We start from the raw sequence: 18,463 nt of genomic DNA, 5'->3' as shown, positions 1-18,463 counted from the left end.
AGACAGGGAATCCCAGTCAGGCCCCCAGCATAGTCCCCCCAGAAACCAACCCCGCACTTTCCAACCCCTCCTCCCGCCAGCACGGGGCCCCCGGGGAGGCAGGGACCCCGAGTCAAGATCACCTGTTACCGATGCCAACAGACCGGTCACTACGCCAGTGACCCCCAGTGTCCCATGTACCAACGGCCCGCAGCGACAGCTCCCCCAGCCCGACAGATGGCCACAGTGGCCCTAGGGGAGGAGATGGAGGACACCGAAGAGTGGGAGCCTGCAGCCATGGTCCTGGTCTTCCTAGGAGACCGAGAAATGGTGCCCGGAGCCCCCCTACCAGCCAACACCAAGAAATACCGACAGCAGGTGACGGTCAACGGCCACCGAGTCGAGGCCCTCCGCGACACCGGGGCGAGTGTCACAGCGGTCCACTGTCACCTGGTCACAGAAGACCAGATACTACCCGACGTCTTCTGTCCGGATATATCCTCGGACCATTCCGAGAGCCTCTGCAGGATGGCCCTGGTACCCTTCGAATGGGGGGGAGTAACCGGCAAATTGAGAGTGGCCGTCCGAACCTCCCAACCAGTGGACTGCCTCCTGGGCAACGATCTCGAAAACTCCCTGTGGGGACAGGTAGAATGAAGGGCCCACCTAGGAATGATGGGCCTGCCCGAATGGGTGTGCGCCACCACGCGCTCCATGTCTGCCCGACTGCCCCCCCTCGAGGGAGTTGAGGCCCCAGCCCTGAGCCAAGTCGCCGTCCCGGAGGACCGGGGCAGGCTACCCGAGCCCGACGACCTCCTCCCGGAAGGAGAACCCGTCCCAGACGGCGGGCCATTGTACCCGGACCCCAATCAAATGACCGAGCTAGGTGACCTGCCCGAGTTGGCGCAATGGTGCTCCGAGGGGGGCCCCTCCCGGGAGGAGTTCTGCAGAGAACAAGCCGCCTGCCCTTCCCTCATCGGACCCCGGCAGCAGGCCGAAGCCCAGGCGGCGGACGTCCAGTCCCCTCGGAACCCCTCCGGGTCGTCCACGTGAACCGCCTCAAACCTCACTTCGTGAGGACGGAGTTGAGTTTGCTCCTAGCCACCGACGATGGGGCAGAAGAGGACACAGAGCCCCTCCCGGACCTCCTGTGTGCTAAAGAAAAAGATGGCTCCATAAAGGGAGTGAGACTTTCCTCCTCCCTCACCCCCCAACAATACGACGACTGCCGCTAGCTATTGGGGCACTTTGCAGACCTCTTCTCCCTCACCCCCAGGGTCACCGACTGGTGTGTCCACGACGTGGACACCGGAGACAGCCCGCCAGTACGGCACAGAGCCTACCATGTCCCTGACAGGGTCCGGGCCTGCATCCAGGCCGAAGTAGCTAAGATGCTAGCCCTAGGGGTGGTCGAACCCTCCAACAGTCCATGGGCCAGCCCCGTGGTGCTGGTTCCGAAAGCGGCGGCCCCTGGTGTTGCCCCCGAACTGAGGTTCTGTGTGGACTACCGGGGGCTCAATGCGGTCACCCGAGCCAACGCTCACCCTATTCCCCGCGCAGATGAGCTCATTGACCGCCTCGGGGCTGCTCACTACCTCAGCACCTTCGACTTGACCTGCGGGTACTGGCAAATTGTGCTCACCGAGGGAGCCAAGGAGCGGTCCGCCTTCTCCACCCCAGATGGGCACTATCGCTTCCGAGTCATGCCCTTTGGAATGAAAAATGCCCCGGCCACCTTCCAGCGGCTGGTCAACAGGGTCCTGGCCGGGCTGGAAGAATTCAGCGCCGGGTACCTAGACGACATTGCGGTGTTCAGCTCTCAATGGACCGAACACCTCCAGCACCTCCGGCAGGTACTGATGGCCCTGCGCCAAGCAGGCCTAACCGTCAAAGCCAGCAAATGCCAAATTGGACAAGGCTCGGTGGTTTACCTGGGACACCAGGTCGGGAGCGGGCAGGTCGCCCCCCTCCAGCCCAAGATCGACGCCATCTTGGCCTGGGAACCCCCTACGACCCAGACAGAAATTTGGGCCTTCTTGGGCCTCACCGGCTACTACCGGAGGTTCATTAAAAGCTATGGCGGCATAGTGGGCCCCCTCACAGAGCTAACCTCCAAGAAACAGCCGAAGAGAGTACAGTGGACCCCCCCCCCTGCCAAGAGGCGTTCGACGCCCTAAAAAACGCTATGTGCACTGCCCCCGTGCTCCAAGCCCCCGACTACTCCAAGGAATTTGTGGTCCAGAAGGACGCTTCTGAGCACGGCATCGGGGCAGTCCTCTCACAATTCAACGAGAAGGGCTTAGACCAGCCCGTAGCCTTCATCAGCCGGAGGTTACTACCCCGGGAACGACGGTGGAGCACCATTGAAAGAGAGGCCTTCGCAGTAGTCTGGGTGCTAAAGAAGCTACGGCCTTACTTGTTCGGAACCCACTTCCGAGTCCAAACAGATCATCGACCCTTACGGTGGCTGATGCAAACGAGAGGAGAGAACCCCAAACTGCTGCAATGGTCAATCTCCCTCCAGGGGATGGACTTCACCATAGAGCATCGCCCGGGTACTGACCACGCCAACGCTGACGGCCTGTCCCGATTCTTCCGCCTCAGCGAGGAGAACCCCCAAGAGGATGGGTAGTTCTCCCAGACTTTCAGCTGGGGGGGACGTGTGTGGGTCCCGGCCTCGTGGCGTGGGCCTCCCTGACCGTTAGCATCCCAGCCCAACCTGTGCACCACCCTTGATCCCTGGTTGTCACCGCCCTGTCCGACCCACCCCAACCATGAACCCACAGGGAGATGAGACTCCCCCACAACCACCACCGACCCTCCCGGTGCCGGATGCTTCCCCACCCCGTAGCATCCGAAGACCTCCGGCCACCATGTCCCGATGCCCCCGATGGCCGGCCCAGGCCCCCAGCGAAACCTAGACCCTAGATGCGCCATGCCCGGCCGAGGGAGAGAGAGCCCCCCCCCCCCCCCCCAAGCAAGATAGGGAGGAGTAGTCTCTGTCACACCTCTGACCTCCTTTCAGAAGAGGGTTTCGATCGCCCTCCGGGCCCCCGGGGAGCTGACTCCACGCATGCTGGGTGTCTGGAGTCCCTCCAGATCCAACTTGAAAGGATCAAAGAGCCGGGCGGCAGGAAATCCCAACACGCCGCCCCCAGGCGCCAAGACCCCTCTCTGCGAGGACTCCGGACTTCAAAGAGAAGAAGGCGTATAACAAGGGGTGCTCGGGCACTGACGGGAGAGAAGATCTGGACTAAGAGAGCCTGCTGACCTGGTCGCGGCTCGACGAATCTAAAAGGAAGAACGCTACCCGAACCTTGAAAACCTGACGAGCCCTGCTGACTTCGTCGCGGCTCCCGCTTGGCAGAGACCAACTTCTCCCGGAACCATCAGAGCCCTGCTGACGTCGTCGCGGCTCCCGGGAACACTGAGAACACCTGAGCCCAGCTGAGAGACTCGCGGCTCCCCTAACCCTAAGAACGGCGAGCCCTGCTGACTTCGTTGCGGCTCCCGCTTGGCAGAGACAAACTTCTGCCGGAACCATCGGAGCCCTGCTGACGTCGTCGCGGCTCCCGGGAACATTGAGAACATCTGAGCCCTGCTGAGCTACTCGGGGCTCCCCTAACCCTAAGAACGGCTGAGCCCTGCCGAGTGAATTGCGGCTCCCCGAAGATCATCAGACCTACGGTTCCTTCCTGCCTGAGCCCTGCTGACGTGGTCGCGGCTCGAGAGTACACTGGTCCGGCTGGACCCAAGACCGTACCGTATCCCCCGGCTCGAGGATTGAGAGCTATGCGAAGGATACTCGGCATTGACCCTGAACCTAGAGACTGTCCCGCTACCCCAAACCCCTACCAAGACATTACGAACGCTTGTTTTGTTGACTAAAGGCTAAATCACGGATCATAAGGATCCAGAGAACCTGTAGATAAAGAGATCCGTTCTACTGAAACCTACTGTGTGGTGTCCCTTTGTCAAGTGGTGCAAGCTCAGCGCATGCGATCCTAGGTACGAGACCCTTCCCTGAAAGGGCCTCCCCGCCAGTGCTCGGCCTTGTTCTGGGAGAGGTGGGTCACGGGGTGGTCAGGAACGTGTTCTGCACTCCCCCCTGAGATCGCCCCTTCTAACACTTTGCAATGTTAGGTGGTAACACCTTCATGTACAAAGTAAATAATGGGTATTAATGGTGTAGAGACCAAAGTCCTTCCACTAAGCAGACAACAGTGGATTCTTCCATCTGTATGACTTTCTAGCTGACTACGCTACTTTCCACAACATCTGTGAGCTGGACAGACCACTGGGAGAGTATCACACATTTTTCTGTTGCTTCACCAGCAGAGAACAAGATACTCACACTACTTCACCACCCGTAGTGTGTACTACTGCTACTGCCAGCTCACCAGGCTATGCTGAGACTATTTGATGGCATATGAGGGTCAAGTAGGGTGCTTGCCTGTGAGATGTGCAAGTCATAAAGGACTTAACCAGCACTCTGCATGAAAAGCCTTTTCAACCCTGTAATTAGATTCCTTCACACTCCCTTGCATGGAGACCCCATCATGTGCATGTTGAAGTGTTTTAGTGCCCTTCCGTATGTCATGGAGTTTGCAGCACATGGAGATTCAACTCTGTGACCTTTGTAGTGGTGGCATTCTCCATGTAGCGTCTTTTTGCAGAGTCATGTAACCTTTCTGAGGGTACAGGTTAACTGCATTCAGCTCCTTGCAAGTCTGAGTCCTGCTAGAGAAGAAAAGCCTGATTATTATGGGTTTAATTCTTGGCAGCTCGACCTGCTGACCACCCTGGAAAAAAGCTTACCCACTGTTGCACATTCTTTTGATCATCTGGGACCTCAATTTTTGACCTGCGTTAGGAGTTGCCTGAAAATCACAAAAACCCCATCTTCTTCCTTGGAATACACATTACTCTGACCAGTTGGTGCCTGCATGCATCCTCCTCTGTGGAAAGGTTTGGGAAGATGAACTACCTACCACTGGTGGGAGATGGTTATGGATTTTGAACGCCATGGCATCCCTCCAGAGCCCCTGAAATTGGATACAAGATTAAACTACACAATCTGTTCCTTGTATTTGACTGAACTTCTGGAGAAGCTCTGCAAAATTAGCTGGGAAGAATATCTGGTTCTAGTTGCTAAGCCCTCACATGCATCTAGCCCCACATTTATCCCCTTCCCCAACCGTACCCCTCCAAGGACATTTCAAGGACTCTCCTGCTAAGCTGTGCTGAGAAGATTTGAGTTGCAGTGCACTAGAGAATAAAAGCTGTTTTGTGGGAACCATATGAATTCAGAGAGGTCTGCTAGTAGTGTCCCACTGGGCTCTTCTGTCTTTTTCTGCTCTGGGAAGTCAATTGCGGACCTCGCATACCTGGAAAATTCATAGCTATTCTTCGTTCATGGAGTTTCGAAAATTGCTGAATACGTGTCTGTTCTACGTTTTCTTTGTCTCCTTCTTTATGGATATCACTGGGAAACTCTTTTAGAGTAGCCATGCACTTTAGAAATTGATTAATTGATCGGTTAGTTGTTCTCTCACAATCTGGAATTGTTTCAAGCTCTTTCTCTACTCTTTACAGTTACAGATATATATTTTTAAGGAACTGTAGTACCCCCCAGCACTAGATTATTTTTTCCCAATTGCTAATGAGTACCGTAGGGTTTGGTCGATGCCCCAGGTCTAATGAGCTAATAATCACTTGAACGTTATGATCATGAGCTGCCTTTTAAGAGATACAGGTCTCTAAAGTTTGATGCTCCAGGTAGAACTACTGTAGGTAGTAACTAGGTCTACTCGCATCAACAGCCCGCTCTGCACTATAGACCACCTAACTGGACGACTAGTCGTATCTGTAACTAACCATCCATTGAACTGATCACCAGGTGGCCATGTTAACTGGAACTGTGACGTTGAGGCCAGTTATTTAGCATACTAAAACTAGCATTTTTTTATTGAGTTTGGAATCCCAGATCCTTTTTGGATGGTGAGCTTTTGGGCGTTTAAAACATTTGTGTTATGTTTTTTTTAACATGACCTGTTTGGTCAAATGATCTCAAACCCTCCGAGTCATACTTTAAAAAAGAATTTGAGCATTTTGTCTGGTACATTTACCCGCTGGGGAAAAAATCTTCAAGACTAAGAGAACCAAGACCTGCAGTTTTTTTACAGACAGCCAGGAACTCATAATCCTCCACATTCTCAATAACATTTGAAACAGATCCTTTTTTTATTTTAGTTTTAACACCTAATTGTGCAAGATCCATGTAACTTATGTGGTGGCGTATTTTGTCCGCAGAGTGCTCTAGAATGTTCTGTATTGTTTTGATGATCTTCATTTTAACAGCTTTGCATTCTCCAAGTGTAATGAAGACCTGTTTGTTTCGAAGTAATTCTTATATAGTTAGACCTTTTGTTCCAAACCTACCAGCACCTGCCAGAGAGACATCTGAAAGCTTCATGCAAACACAGTTGAAGAACTAAGAACCCAAAGTGTAACTTGGTAGTCAAATTGAAGCACAATGGTACCCTAGGCACTGCAACACCTGTGGTAAACAGCAACACCCACCACTGACACTGTCCAGTAACCACTAACAGCCCCGCGACCCGGACATAAGACCTCAAGTGGGGTCTCAAATTCTCCGCGAAAGGGGACCGAATTTGATAACGCTATTCAACTTGTCGTTGGAGAAGTAGCTGACTTTGCTTAATACTGAAAAGTCCTAACACAACTGTTTACTAACAATAAGCATAAAGCTTCAAAAATAGTTCACAAATATCAGAAGGAAAGAAAGCAAATTAGTGCAGTTTGGATTTGCTGGTATTTATCACTATTAAATGGTACCAAGCACTGGCAAAGCCAATAGGCCAGGGATTGGCTGCCAGCATTTTGGATTTGTCAATGCTTGTTTTGTTTTACCATGGTTTTTGTTTGAAAAATTGTTAGAGAAGCTGGTGGGCCCTCGCCAATATTTAAAAACAAATATTAGAAAAAATTGTTCTGGCACTTAAGGTAAATACTTTGTGTCCAAATGAGCTCTTTGGGAGAGAGCACACCGTCCTTACTCAGTGACGTTAGACAATGGTTGAAGTTGGCAGACCTGCGGGTTCATGCTGTAGTGGGTGGAAAGAAATGTGATGAATGCCAGCAACAGCCCAATGGAAGAAGAGGGCTGGCTGAAAGCCCCTATAAATGTACGTGTACACACAAACATTATGTATGTATACGTGCATACATATACACAAAAATCAAAAGGTCTTGGCTAATGTCATACCTAAAAATGAGAACTTCTGTCTGTTCTCTCTCTCGTTCGTTCTCTCTCTCGTTCTCTCTGTTTCTCGTTCTCTCTCTCTCTCGTTCGCTCTCCCTCCCCCCATGCAAAGGTGTATTCCTCAAAGACAGACATAAAATCAGGTCAGTTCTCCTAAGGGCAATACTTATGCTCACAGACTGTGAGCACAATGAATTGCTAAGAACTTCCTCTTTTCTTTAGGCTTTGATTTTCAGTGGGGCGTGAGGTCGAACAGTCAGGTCTTACTCTTGGATGGAAATGCGGGATACTATGCCCAGGCAATGTTACTCTTTTTCCTCAAGGAAATAAAACTTGGTTACATTAAGGAAACATGCTTAGTATCTTCTGGATGGTCTAATATACATTCACGCTAGTGGTAAGCATCAGTTACTTTGCAACACATTTTCACTGTTGCATTACCCGTGCCCACTGACCACAGGGACACACTTGCAAAGGGGGTAATGCAACTGCCAAACCACAGTCTTGGTTGTTGGTTATAAGACAGCAAAGTTGTACAGTCAAATGTATTCAGTATTGCAGATGGTGCATGATCACGGTTTCTCATGGTGCTGCACTGAGAGGGGCAGTGCTGTCCTGCATCGTCCGTACCCATAGCAGCCTCCTTTTTCTTTACCCACAGTCCGTGGAAATCAGTGGTTACCGCTCAGAAGAGTAATGAAAATGGGATCAGCGGGTAAAGAGGCATCTGGGCCCTCAGGGTGGGTTTGTGCCACTAGTGTGGGGACAATCAGATGCTGCAGTGTTAGACATAACCACACAGGGCTTCATGCCAGGTGGCCAGCACAATTGCTGGTATGGACAAAGAGGCAGCGACACGGCAGTGGTCGCGGCTGCTCACAGTTGCTCTGAGGGGTAGTTATGAGGCATAGGGGGCTTTCTGCTCTGGTTTATGTTGTTCATAGGGACTGTTAATCAGTCTGGCCAGCAGTCGCAAGCTTTCAGTCTCAGCAGTCGCAAGCTTTCAGTCTCAGCAGTCTCAGTACTTTAGAACTCTTCATACATGCACTGGCCGCTGGACTCAAGCAGTGGTGCAAAGGAAGGCAGAGCCTCTTCAAGCCAGGAAGTCCATCTCCTTCTCTTATAAGGGTTGCATAATCAAAATGTGTATCCCTTTTTTATGAGATATACTCCCTACCACTACACTCCCTGTGTAGAGCCGTTCCAAATAAAGGGTGAACACAGAATAAGCCAAAGAAGTCCTCTTGAATCAATGAAATGGCAGCTAGTCTTCACACAACTGACCCTTAAATTAGAAAATGGTCTTTAAGCTTTCAAGGGACCAATCAGCTAAAAGTGCATTTTTAAGCTTTCAAGAGAAACAATCAAGTAGAAGGTCATTTCTTTCAGATAGTTCGCAGCCCCATGGCAACCAGCTTGCAGAGGGATTTGTCACTTTCTGGTTGTGGATTGGAAACCAGATGATCTCAGGGCAATCAGATGCTCTTGATTGCTGGGTCCTGACTTCTTCAGCAGGACAAGATGCAGGGCTGGGTACGCTTCTCTTATCTTTGTCCAAGGTGTGCACCTTTGACCTTGCCAATGGCCAGAGTCTTTCCTGAAGTCTTAACTCCTCTCAGGCCACAGGGTGAGCAGCTGGACTAGCTAGGTACAACACAGTGGATGTGAAGTCAATACAGACACATCCACTTCTCTTTACAGTGGTGTCTTCAAGAGGGTAGGATAGGAACAGCCCAGACAAGGGAAGGAAGACTACTCGTCACCAAAATGTTGCAAGAAATATCCGGAAATAGAAGGTAGGTTTGTTGATTTATTCTCGCAGAACTCGCCCAGCGACCACCCGGCTCAGACCCCTGAGTGAACTGACCAAGTCCACTGTAATCCTCGCCCGCCGCTCTGTCTGCCAGCAAGGGCCTCATTTGAACAACAACTTGGTATATTTTAACAACAACAAAAGGTACCGGAGATGCGACGTGCAGCTCGCACGTGGAATATATCGCACGAGTTGCACCACGCATAACAATACACTACAGCTGCACTGACTGTCAATGATCCCTGTGCAACACCCTACAACCTTACGGGCTACAGAGCATAGATACACACAAACCAGAACCATGGGTACTGCCACCTCAAACACACAGCAACAAAATCAGGTATCATAATGACAGGTCTCTGGCACACGAAAAACATACTGGGTCAGTCACAATGAGAAAATGAGAAGCAAGGTGTCAAAAGGACACTGTCCCAGGGTCCTCTGTCCCCATAGTGTTGCAATGGAATAATTGTGAGTGCTCTAAGAGAGTGAGGAATTTCCAATGCTAAGGGGGTGGCATGTAGGAAAGTCTTCGAGATTTAAAAAAAAAAAAGAGAGAGAGAGAAAGTTTGGAGGTTTAAAGCACATATTCCTTCTTGTGCACCCCAATTTAATTATTCTCGCATGGTCAAAATCCAGCTAAGTTCTCTCCTTCCATTTTATGCAGCTCAACCCCTTTTTTCCCATCCCCCACCTCCATCTGACGTCTATGTAATGCTCGTCGAGGGACAGAGTGATACTACACCTCGGTTTTACAGTGGATTCTTTTAAATGGATACTAGTCAAAAACGTTACCAAGAATTTACTCTCATCAGTATGGCCCCAGCTTCCCAAAATATTGTAAGACCTATGTCTCGTAGATGGGATCAACAATTTACAAGGATGTGTCGAATTCTACTGTGAGGGATACAGAGCTTCCTTAAAAAGATGCAAACAAACATGGCTGCAGCCAAGCAGGGCGCATGCCATATTCCTGACCTGGAACACCAGGATGCCGGTGTGGGCGACCGCCAGATTGATCTTCGTCCCCTCTCGATCCTTTGCTGGGTGCAATCGGATGCCATACATTTCCAACCGGCGGGCAATTTCCAATAACTGGAAATCTGACTCTGCTGGTGTTTGGCCCCTTTGGAAAGAAAATGACAAAAAATATTAGCCACCTTGTGGACGTATCAACAAGTTTAGCAGAATGTGAAAAGTGGGGTGCTTTTAGATGCAGAAAATATGTTCTAATGAAAATAGATAAGCATGTGTAATGCCCATCATTGGGCTTACCTAAAGTTTGTGCAGTGGCCAACTCTGACCTTCAAATTGTTCTATAAGGTTCATCTTTAATCAGACAAGCCTTCAGATCAAAGAAATGTTCTCACAGTACCAGCTACTGATAGAAGCACAGTCAATGAATGGACCTTTGCAGGCTGTCTGGAGCGCACTCCACAGTTAAAATCACCAAGTACTGTTTAGTACCTCGTCAGCCAGCTCCTTTCTCTAGATTGGTTCTAAAACTGCTTTGGGTGCAGAAGTACCACATTTATTCCAGCAACACACAAAGTGCATACAGACATAATTCAGTAGAAATTGAGATGGAGGCGCCACACTAACCTAGACTAAAGTAAGAGAAGCCAGATTTCAGAACTCCTGAAATCATAAGGACTTTTTAGGAGACAATGGAATGTAGGAGAGAACAAATTAATTCTTTACGAATAAAAAACGGCAAATGCTCCCACCAAGCAGGATAAGCATTTTTGGTGGGTTTTGCAGCATTTCATTTATTTTGTGGCGATTATTTGTTTTCAGTCAGTTCGCAGAAGTACCGTGGAGATGAAGGTTTTCCTTATTTGTGGGTCACAGTTTAATTGAATGTTGATGTCTGCTTGATATGCTACAAGACTGAAGGAAACTGCTTGGGACCTAGGAAGATTGGGAATGCTCTCAGATGAAAGTCTGGATCTCTCAGTTGGGAAGGGAGGTGATAGTTTTGACAGCCCCTGATCACGTCACGGCGTGCCTGCTCCGATCTCCACACTATTCACAATATTACAGTCAATGACCTTTGGATGGCCTTCAGGTTAGACCAGAGTAAAGAGCATTATGATTCCCTGAATTAAGTTGTCAGAAGTGAACCTTTGTCAAGGTGGAAGTCATCTAGGCAAATCATTTGGCAGATGATAACATTAGAAAAATGTTATATTCAGATGCAGGCTATAGAATAATAATACAGTCATGCAGTTGAGGCTCCCGTCACAAAGACACTAAATGGCCTGGAATAGAGGTCTGTGAGTGTTCATACTCAATGGCAAATGTTGGTATAGCTGTGCTCAAAGAATGCCAAGCTGATAGCATAGAAGAGACAATGCAAGTGAAATGTTTATGAATGTTCGAGAGCGGACTCTGCCCGTGTCCACCACTGATGCAGACTTACAAATGCTTGCACAATAGTGCACTCAAAAGTGTTTTAAACATATACTTTAGGTATTTTTAACACACTCATGCTCTTCATCATTGGTGATTGGCAGTGCTTAATTTGTGCCGGTGCTTGTCAAAGCTATATACATCCACAACATGGCGGCGCTGTGAGTCTATTGTTTTTTAGCAGAATTCATCAACGGAGCGTTTAACGATGTAATATACTTTTTAGCAGGTAGGTACTGCTGCCAGTGGCATTGGGCAGCAGTGGCGGGAGCAGAGGGCGGTGCGAGCTGCACTAGACTCCAGACAAATACTTTGAGCCACCTTCAGCCACCAATGTCAGCACCTTCAGCAGAGGTGGAGGCCGTGTTGTGACAGAATGACTGAGATGGCACACACACTGCAGAGGCCGCCAACAATACCTCCTGCACTGGTGCTACATCTTATTCAGCATTGCCTCAATGGCCTCTTGCAGACTCTTCTTTGCCAGCTCAAGGAGGCTGTGCACTACTGTAAGCAAGACACATAGCAGGCAGAGTACTGAAAATAGTGTTCCCTGCATACCTGAAAACATGTCTCTCTCTACACTTGCTCAACAATTTTTACTTCTAATGGTCCGTGCCCGAGTCTGGTCCTCGTACGCATCTGCACAGCTCAGTAGTACGGCCATCATCCAAAACTACCAAGGAAGAATGCGGTGTTGCTCCAAGCATTGCTTTTCTGTTAGCTTGGCCCAGTATTTGTAGTTAATCTAAACAATTAGCCTGCAATATTCCCAAATTCTCATTCCACCTCATTTATTATTCCTTCTGGTTTAGTAGAAACACAATCAAATAAAGAATAAGTGCTCCTTACACACTGGTACCCTCAGTGCGGTGGTATCGGAGATTAAAAATAAAATCTGATATTGAATTACTTGTATGTCTTTAATGCAAACACTTTAAGGAAACAAAGGAACAAGGACAGGGTACACAGCAAGGGAGAAGAGGGTGGCTTGAAGCAGAGACACTTACACATGGTGACGATGAAATTCCATGATTTTGTCTTCCAGTGCTTCATGTTGAGGAATATACTTGTTCTTTGCTAAGTGTTCGCGCTCCACAGCTTCATCAAAATCGCCAATCTCAGCTGTGTCAATGAGAAATAAAAGTAACAACACAGCTTTTAGATTAGTGTGCCAAAATCAGTTTGCTGAAAAATGCTTCCTGGAAGGTATACTTACTTGTAAAACAAAACAATTAGTAATAATTTTCCATTGTGTGCACTTTCACTTTTTAATGCTACACCAAACTTTTCTTTATTTTGGGTCATCAGCCTGATAAAATAAGCCAACAAAGCCTTGGTTATGGCTTTCAATAGGGGTTTTTCTTTTTTTTTTATCTCACTTTTAAAAGCCAGTACCTGTGGAGTGTATTGGTGAAGATTGGTAAAAACGTTGTTTTTAACCAATCTTCGCCAATACACACCGCAGGTACAGCATGGGTAGAATGCAGTGCAAGCTTCCCTAACACAAGGCAACTGGAGGACCACTGGAGACAATGGGGCCTTCTTCCAAGCCTCTTTAGCTAACTGAAGTACATTAGCCTGTAGCCACACAGCGGACCTCTCGGAAGACCTGAATGCATTATCGTCCAGATTCCCAAGCCTCCACTAGAGTGGAAGCATCTTATTCAGCTCAACCAACATTATCATGTACTTCAAACACTCACTGAAGAACTTGACTATGGAACTTCTGGTTGATGTTCTTCCAAGATTGCAGAATATTGGATCTCCAGAGACCAGTTCCCATGTACAGTAGCAGCACTCTAGCTTCCTTGTCTGTGACTCTGATGGGAAACAATGTCAGAAGTAAAAGACTCCCTGGTGCGGGGCTTGAATCTGTGAGGGAGTGTTTTCGGAGGACGTACAACAGCTTTGATAAGCTCATCTCTGGATGGGGTGGGATGTATTTGTCATATTAATGGCTGCTGCTGCCTCGGAGCCACAGGGGAGAAGATGATGGTGTCACAAGATGAGACATGTCACAGTGAGGTAGCAGAGTCATAGTTTAAAGGAACATGAATTATTTTTCTTGGAAAATATGGCTGCAACGGCTCTGATCCCCATAGGAGATCCAATGAAGCCAAAATGCGAGTGATTCTCCTTTCATAAAATGGCACTTGAATAAGAGTCAGATCTGTGCCATCTTGCCCAAGACAAGTGTGTCCTGGGAATACTCTTTGAATGGAAATGTGCCAAAGTTTGCTGTACCAGTGATCACGTCTTGAGGGACAGTTTGATACTGGCAAGCTCAGTAGTATAAAGATGTTGAAGGTGAACAGTGCAATGACTGTAAAGGACTGAAATCCCTGGGTGCACAGGATCCACATGAGGTGAATGGTTAAAGAGCCCATGAAATCCTAAATCAGCGGCTGCAAAGGACCACGGGGTGATCTGTTGAGCTCGGCTGGGGGGTACTGCAGATACTGCTTGGTCAAAGGGGCCTATGAGATAATAACATGCATGCCAGGGAAGAGGAAAGCAACGAAAAAAATATATATTAGTCACCGCAGACCCAGTGGAGTCAGTCAAGAGACCACCAAAATCCATCATCTCTTAAGGAATAAAGACAGTAACAACTGTACGGACATGAGTAGAATAGAGTTGCAAACAGGGACATCCGCAACACGCTAAATCCGATTACCCAGGAAGACCTGACTGCTATTTCTCAAGACTGACATAGAGCACAAGGTAACACGGGAACTTCAGACAGTCATGAAAGAAATTGGGAATACAGTGAGGAAGTTGCAAAGTAAGATTGATTCCCTGGGCCAAAGAGTGGATGAAAACAAGTAGGCTGTACAAGATCTCAGTGATTTTATCAAGCAGAGTAAAGAATGTACTCAGAAAGCCCTAATTTTGTAGTCCTTGACACATGTGAACACCTGACAATTTGGCCAAGGTTAGACAACCTATGCACTTGGTATTAGATAGAGGGGGACACAAAGTTTTGACCTAGGAAGACAGGTTATGCAGAATTTTGTTCAGCTGGTAACAGATCTTGATTTGCAAAGAAAACAAATGGCAAGAGTATATAAGACTGTACCCTCCAAGTGGAAACTACAGGGCTGTGTATATAGATGTTACCAAGAATGTCCACACACTGCAAATTAAACAGAAGAGACAAAGCAGCAGGGCAACTAAACAATTTCTTAGCAAGTGCAAAATCTCTACATATAACAAGATGTTGCATCATCAACCCTCAGAAGATGACCCACCTTTGGCCAATGGTAGAGTTTCTCAAGGAGCACAAGTTCAAATACAAGTGTTTTTATCTCTTTGGTCCAACTTTTTACTTAGAACAATTATTAAAGTTATAGGATATCTTCCATAGTTGAAGTTGCTGACATCTTACATGAGAAACGTTGATATTTCTTCAAGATCAAATGGCAGGAAAGTGATGATAGAACACCAGAAGGAAAAAGTGTCAGAGTACAGAGCGAGGACGCAAAATGAAAGAGGAGAATGGAAAAAGCTGATTGCATATTAGCTACAGCAAAAGGAACGTTTAAACATAAGACACATGTTTAGGAGTGGGCATCACAGCCTATTAAACAAGGAGATAGGTGGCCTTAGTTTTTATTTGCAGATCGCTGCATTTGCACCAGATTAGTTATTCCTAGCGTGCACATTTGGTTATGGATCCTATTTTACATAATGGACAGATGGATAAGGATCCAAATGATATCACTACATTCCAGTTTGGCCCTGGAAGATCTTGGTCTGTACAACAGCTTAATTGGGAAGTGAGGGAACTACTCCTTTTATTATAGGCTCACATGCCTTACACAAGGATAATTCTTTGTTTGGGTATAAGAGCACTGCTCTGATAACTGAATCGATTGAAATAGGTCCTAAGTCCTTTTCAGTTCACACACTGGTAGTACTGGATAGGCCATAAACTATTGCGGAGCAAATTGCCACTATCTGCAAACTGAGCTCTCTCAAGGTACACTCTGCTGTGATAAGAAAAAAATATATCTAAGAATAGAAACCTTTTTTGCAGGTAGCGACGGCTAGTACGTATCTCAATCCACAAGCTGAAAGGTGTTTAAAACAACTATTAGGAGTCTGATAAAAGTCCATGCACAGAACATATAAAGACTGTTGTCCATAGTATGAAGAAAAGCAATGGATTGGCGATCTCCTGAAAGATCTGGGTGGAATGTCGAAGAACCAAACAAGAGAGGTAGTGTGTTACAGAGCTTAAGGAACAGGCATTTGGAGAGAAGACCTCCAATCATGCTGACACTGTAGGCTATAAATTGTTATTTTAAAACGAGAATATGAAACCAATGCAAAGAAAGCCATTAAGAATGAACATATGGCTTGGTTTTGATCTACTAATAATTATATATTGGAAATTAGAAAATGATGCGGGGTTTTGAAATGAAACTAGGACTGTGAAAAAACGCATGAAACTGCTCTAATACTACAGGTCAAGTAAAATTTCAAATACAAAAAAGAAAGTCTTGAAGTTCGAAATGTTAAGGTGCAATCCTACCTCGAGTTCCCACCTTTACCACTACTGATAACATCACGTTTGAATGTCAACGCAAGGGTGCAAGTTTAGGAGACGGTGGACCCCAATTCCAAAGCAATGTGCATTTAGTTTAGTTCAGATACAGTTTTTTCTAAACATGTAAAAACGCTTTTAGAATTCATAAAAGTTGGTTTTAAACATATAAAGCGATTTCCTCGAACTAAGGATTTTGTATGTGTAAATCCACTGCCAGTAACCGGAAGAGAACATTCTAAGGCAGGAAGTACCTGAGGCTTTTGCACATCCACAAATTTGCCTTTTTGTGGATATTCACAAACTTCTCAGGATACCACTTCCACCCGTGCAAATGAAGGAGATTTACTCTTCTTAAGGGTAGGAGTAAACACGGTCAGGATCAGAAGAACCACTTCCTCCTAAACCCAACCAACATAAAAATAAGATGGCAGTGTAGCAGCTGGGATTTCTCCACAGACAAAAATATTTTCCGCATGGCGGAAAAAACTTAAATACATGTAGACTTGCCATGGGATTTTTAAATGAGCAAATCTGTATGTGTATATTAGCTAATGCTAAAATGGAATGATTCGTCATAGGATTTCAAAACCAGTCAAAAGAAATCTCCTTCCCTGGAACACTCCAAGAAACCTTTCTGAATTTCACATCAACTGAAAATCCACCGTGCAGGGAAACACAGGAGTTAGATTAACTATTTTTTTTAAGTCACACCTGCGTCCTTAAATGTGTGCTTAGTTTACACAAGCAGTGAGAAGGACTCTGTACATCCCAACAAACATACAAGAATATATAACGAGATGTTTGCAATACACTAATAATCAATATTTTTCACGGGACATATGCAGTGCAAAACAAAGTTCCTCATAACTTATTTTAACTATCCAGACAGTCTGTGGCGGGGCACATTTTTAACAATTCACATTTAATGCTGTGCTTTGGAACTGTAATAATTTTAGTGCACTCTAAGACTCAAAGCTTATGGAAAGACATTAATTTTTATTCTTTAAACGGTATACTTACATTGCACAATATGGGAGATTAGCAGGGCAGCGCTAGTATCATTACAGGTAAGCTTCCCTTGTACCAGGTCCTGCTTTACCTGCAAAGCAAATAAGTACCTGCAAACAAAGAAAGAATGACTTAGTGCAAGCACACTGCAAGAGAACAATGAAACACTAATTTTGGCTTAGGTGCTTTAAGAACCTTCTTGTCTGCGTTTTATAAAAATGTACCCCCATCCTAACAAGCAGCTTGCTTAAGAACACAACAAGATGGTTGATGGAAGAACTGGTGGTTGCGCCTGCCTCTTAGTATGCAGAAGGAATTGTGGTGGCTGGCTTCCTTCAAATATTTAGTGTGTTTGGCAATGCCAGTGCTGGAGAGTACAACTAGATGTGATTACTGCTACTAGAGAGAGGCCAAGAACTGAGCCTCCAACGCTACTTGGAGCCGGTGTTGTCATGTACGACCATACATGCCAAAATTTTAGAAGAGGAAAGTGGGAGATAAAAAAATAAAAAAATTGGGAGAACGGATTTCCCCATTTACTTTTATGGAAGCATATTTCATTAAGGAGACAGTCAAAATAAAGCCATTTTTGGCTTCAAACCCCTGGAGTCTCCTGCACGAATCAGGTATATTGTCATGTATGCACGACCCCCTCTCATAGCCAGGGGACCACGGATAAACTCAGTGAAGCCGACATGGAAGGAGCTCGTCCGATAGTGTTTGTTATTGTGAGGCCTAGGCCAGCAACCCCATGTGACAGCCACTTTCTTCAGTGCATACCTCTACTGAGGATATTTAAATACAAGACAGGAGACCAAAGGAAAGAGCGAGTAAAAGAGTGTTTGAGTGTGACAAAGTGCGAGTGTGTGAGTGCGAGAGTGCCCTTGAGAGATAGAGAAATTAGCTACACAGTTGAAGCGTTACCTCCTGGAATAAAACCAGACCTCACAGTTCAGCATCCCTTTTGAAGAGAAGGCATAGACCATGAACCGGGGGTTAAGACTTTAAAAGGAGTAAGAAGGTATAGCTCAACAGCGATGTTGAAAGAAAACACACCTAAACGCAGAGCACTTCAAAGACTGTGAATCAGAAATAAACCTTCTTCCCTGCAGAAAAAAAGCACTCAATGGGTGGGCAGGCCTAGTTTCGCCAAGTGCTTCTGTAGTCCTTTTTTTTTCTAGGTCGCGGCATGGTTAACCGGTCATAAAAATCGTTATGGAAAACCATCTCAGTGATGAACGTGGTGTGGAATTTAAAAGCCAGGTTGAGTGATAAGAGAACCTGGCTTGATTTTCAAAGCACCCACATCCAAACAGCGAGATGTTCAGGTAACCACCGTAATTTGAAACTTTTTATAAACCAGTGATATCCAACATCGTACCAGGAAGGCCAGACTAAGCCCAACTTCCAG

General features: G+C 46.7%; 1 protein-coding gene across 6 annotated transcripts in view; it reads right to left on the bottom strand.

The window, feature by feature from the left end:
* FARP1 (FERM, ARH/RhoGEF and pleckstrin domain protein 1) overlaps positions 1–18,463 on the bottom strand; it is a 581,296-nt gene that overhangs the window by 222,792 nt on the left and 340,041 nt on the right. For all 6 annotated transcript variants that reach the window (XM_085622106.1, XM_085622108.1, XM_085622109.1 and 3 more), the window contains exons 6-8: positions 17,065–17,162; positions 12,500–12,614; positions 10,056–10,203 (exon numbers count right to left, since the gene is read on the bottom strand). In XM_085622106.1, coding sequence (XP_085478232.1) covers positions 10,056–10,203; positions 12,500–12,614; positions 17,065–17,162 — 361 coding nt within the window. The remainder of the gene's footprint in view (positions 1–10,055; positions 10,204–12,499; positions 12,615–17,064; positions 17,163–18,463) is intronic.

Source organism: Triturus cristatus, chromosome 8, assembly GCF_964204655.1.
Source record: "Triturus cristatus chromosome 8, aTriCri1.1, whole genome shotgun sequence".
In the NCBI taxonomy this organism is placed as follows: Eukaryota; Metazoa; Chordata; class Amphibia; order Caudata; family Salamandridae; genus Triturus; species Triturus cristatus.
The sequence above is the reverse complement of the archived record's forward strand: the minus strand, read 5'-3'. Positions and strand labels throughout refer to the sequence as shown.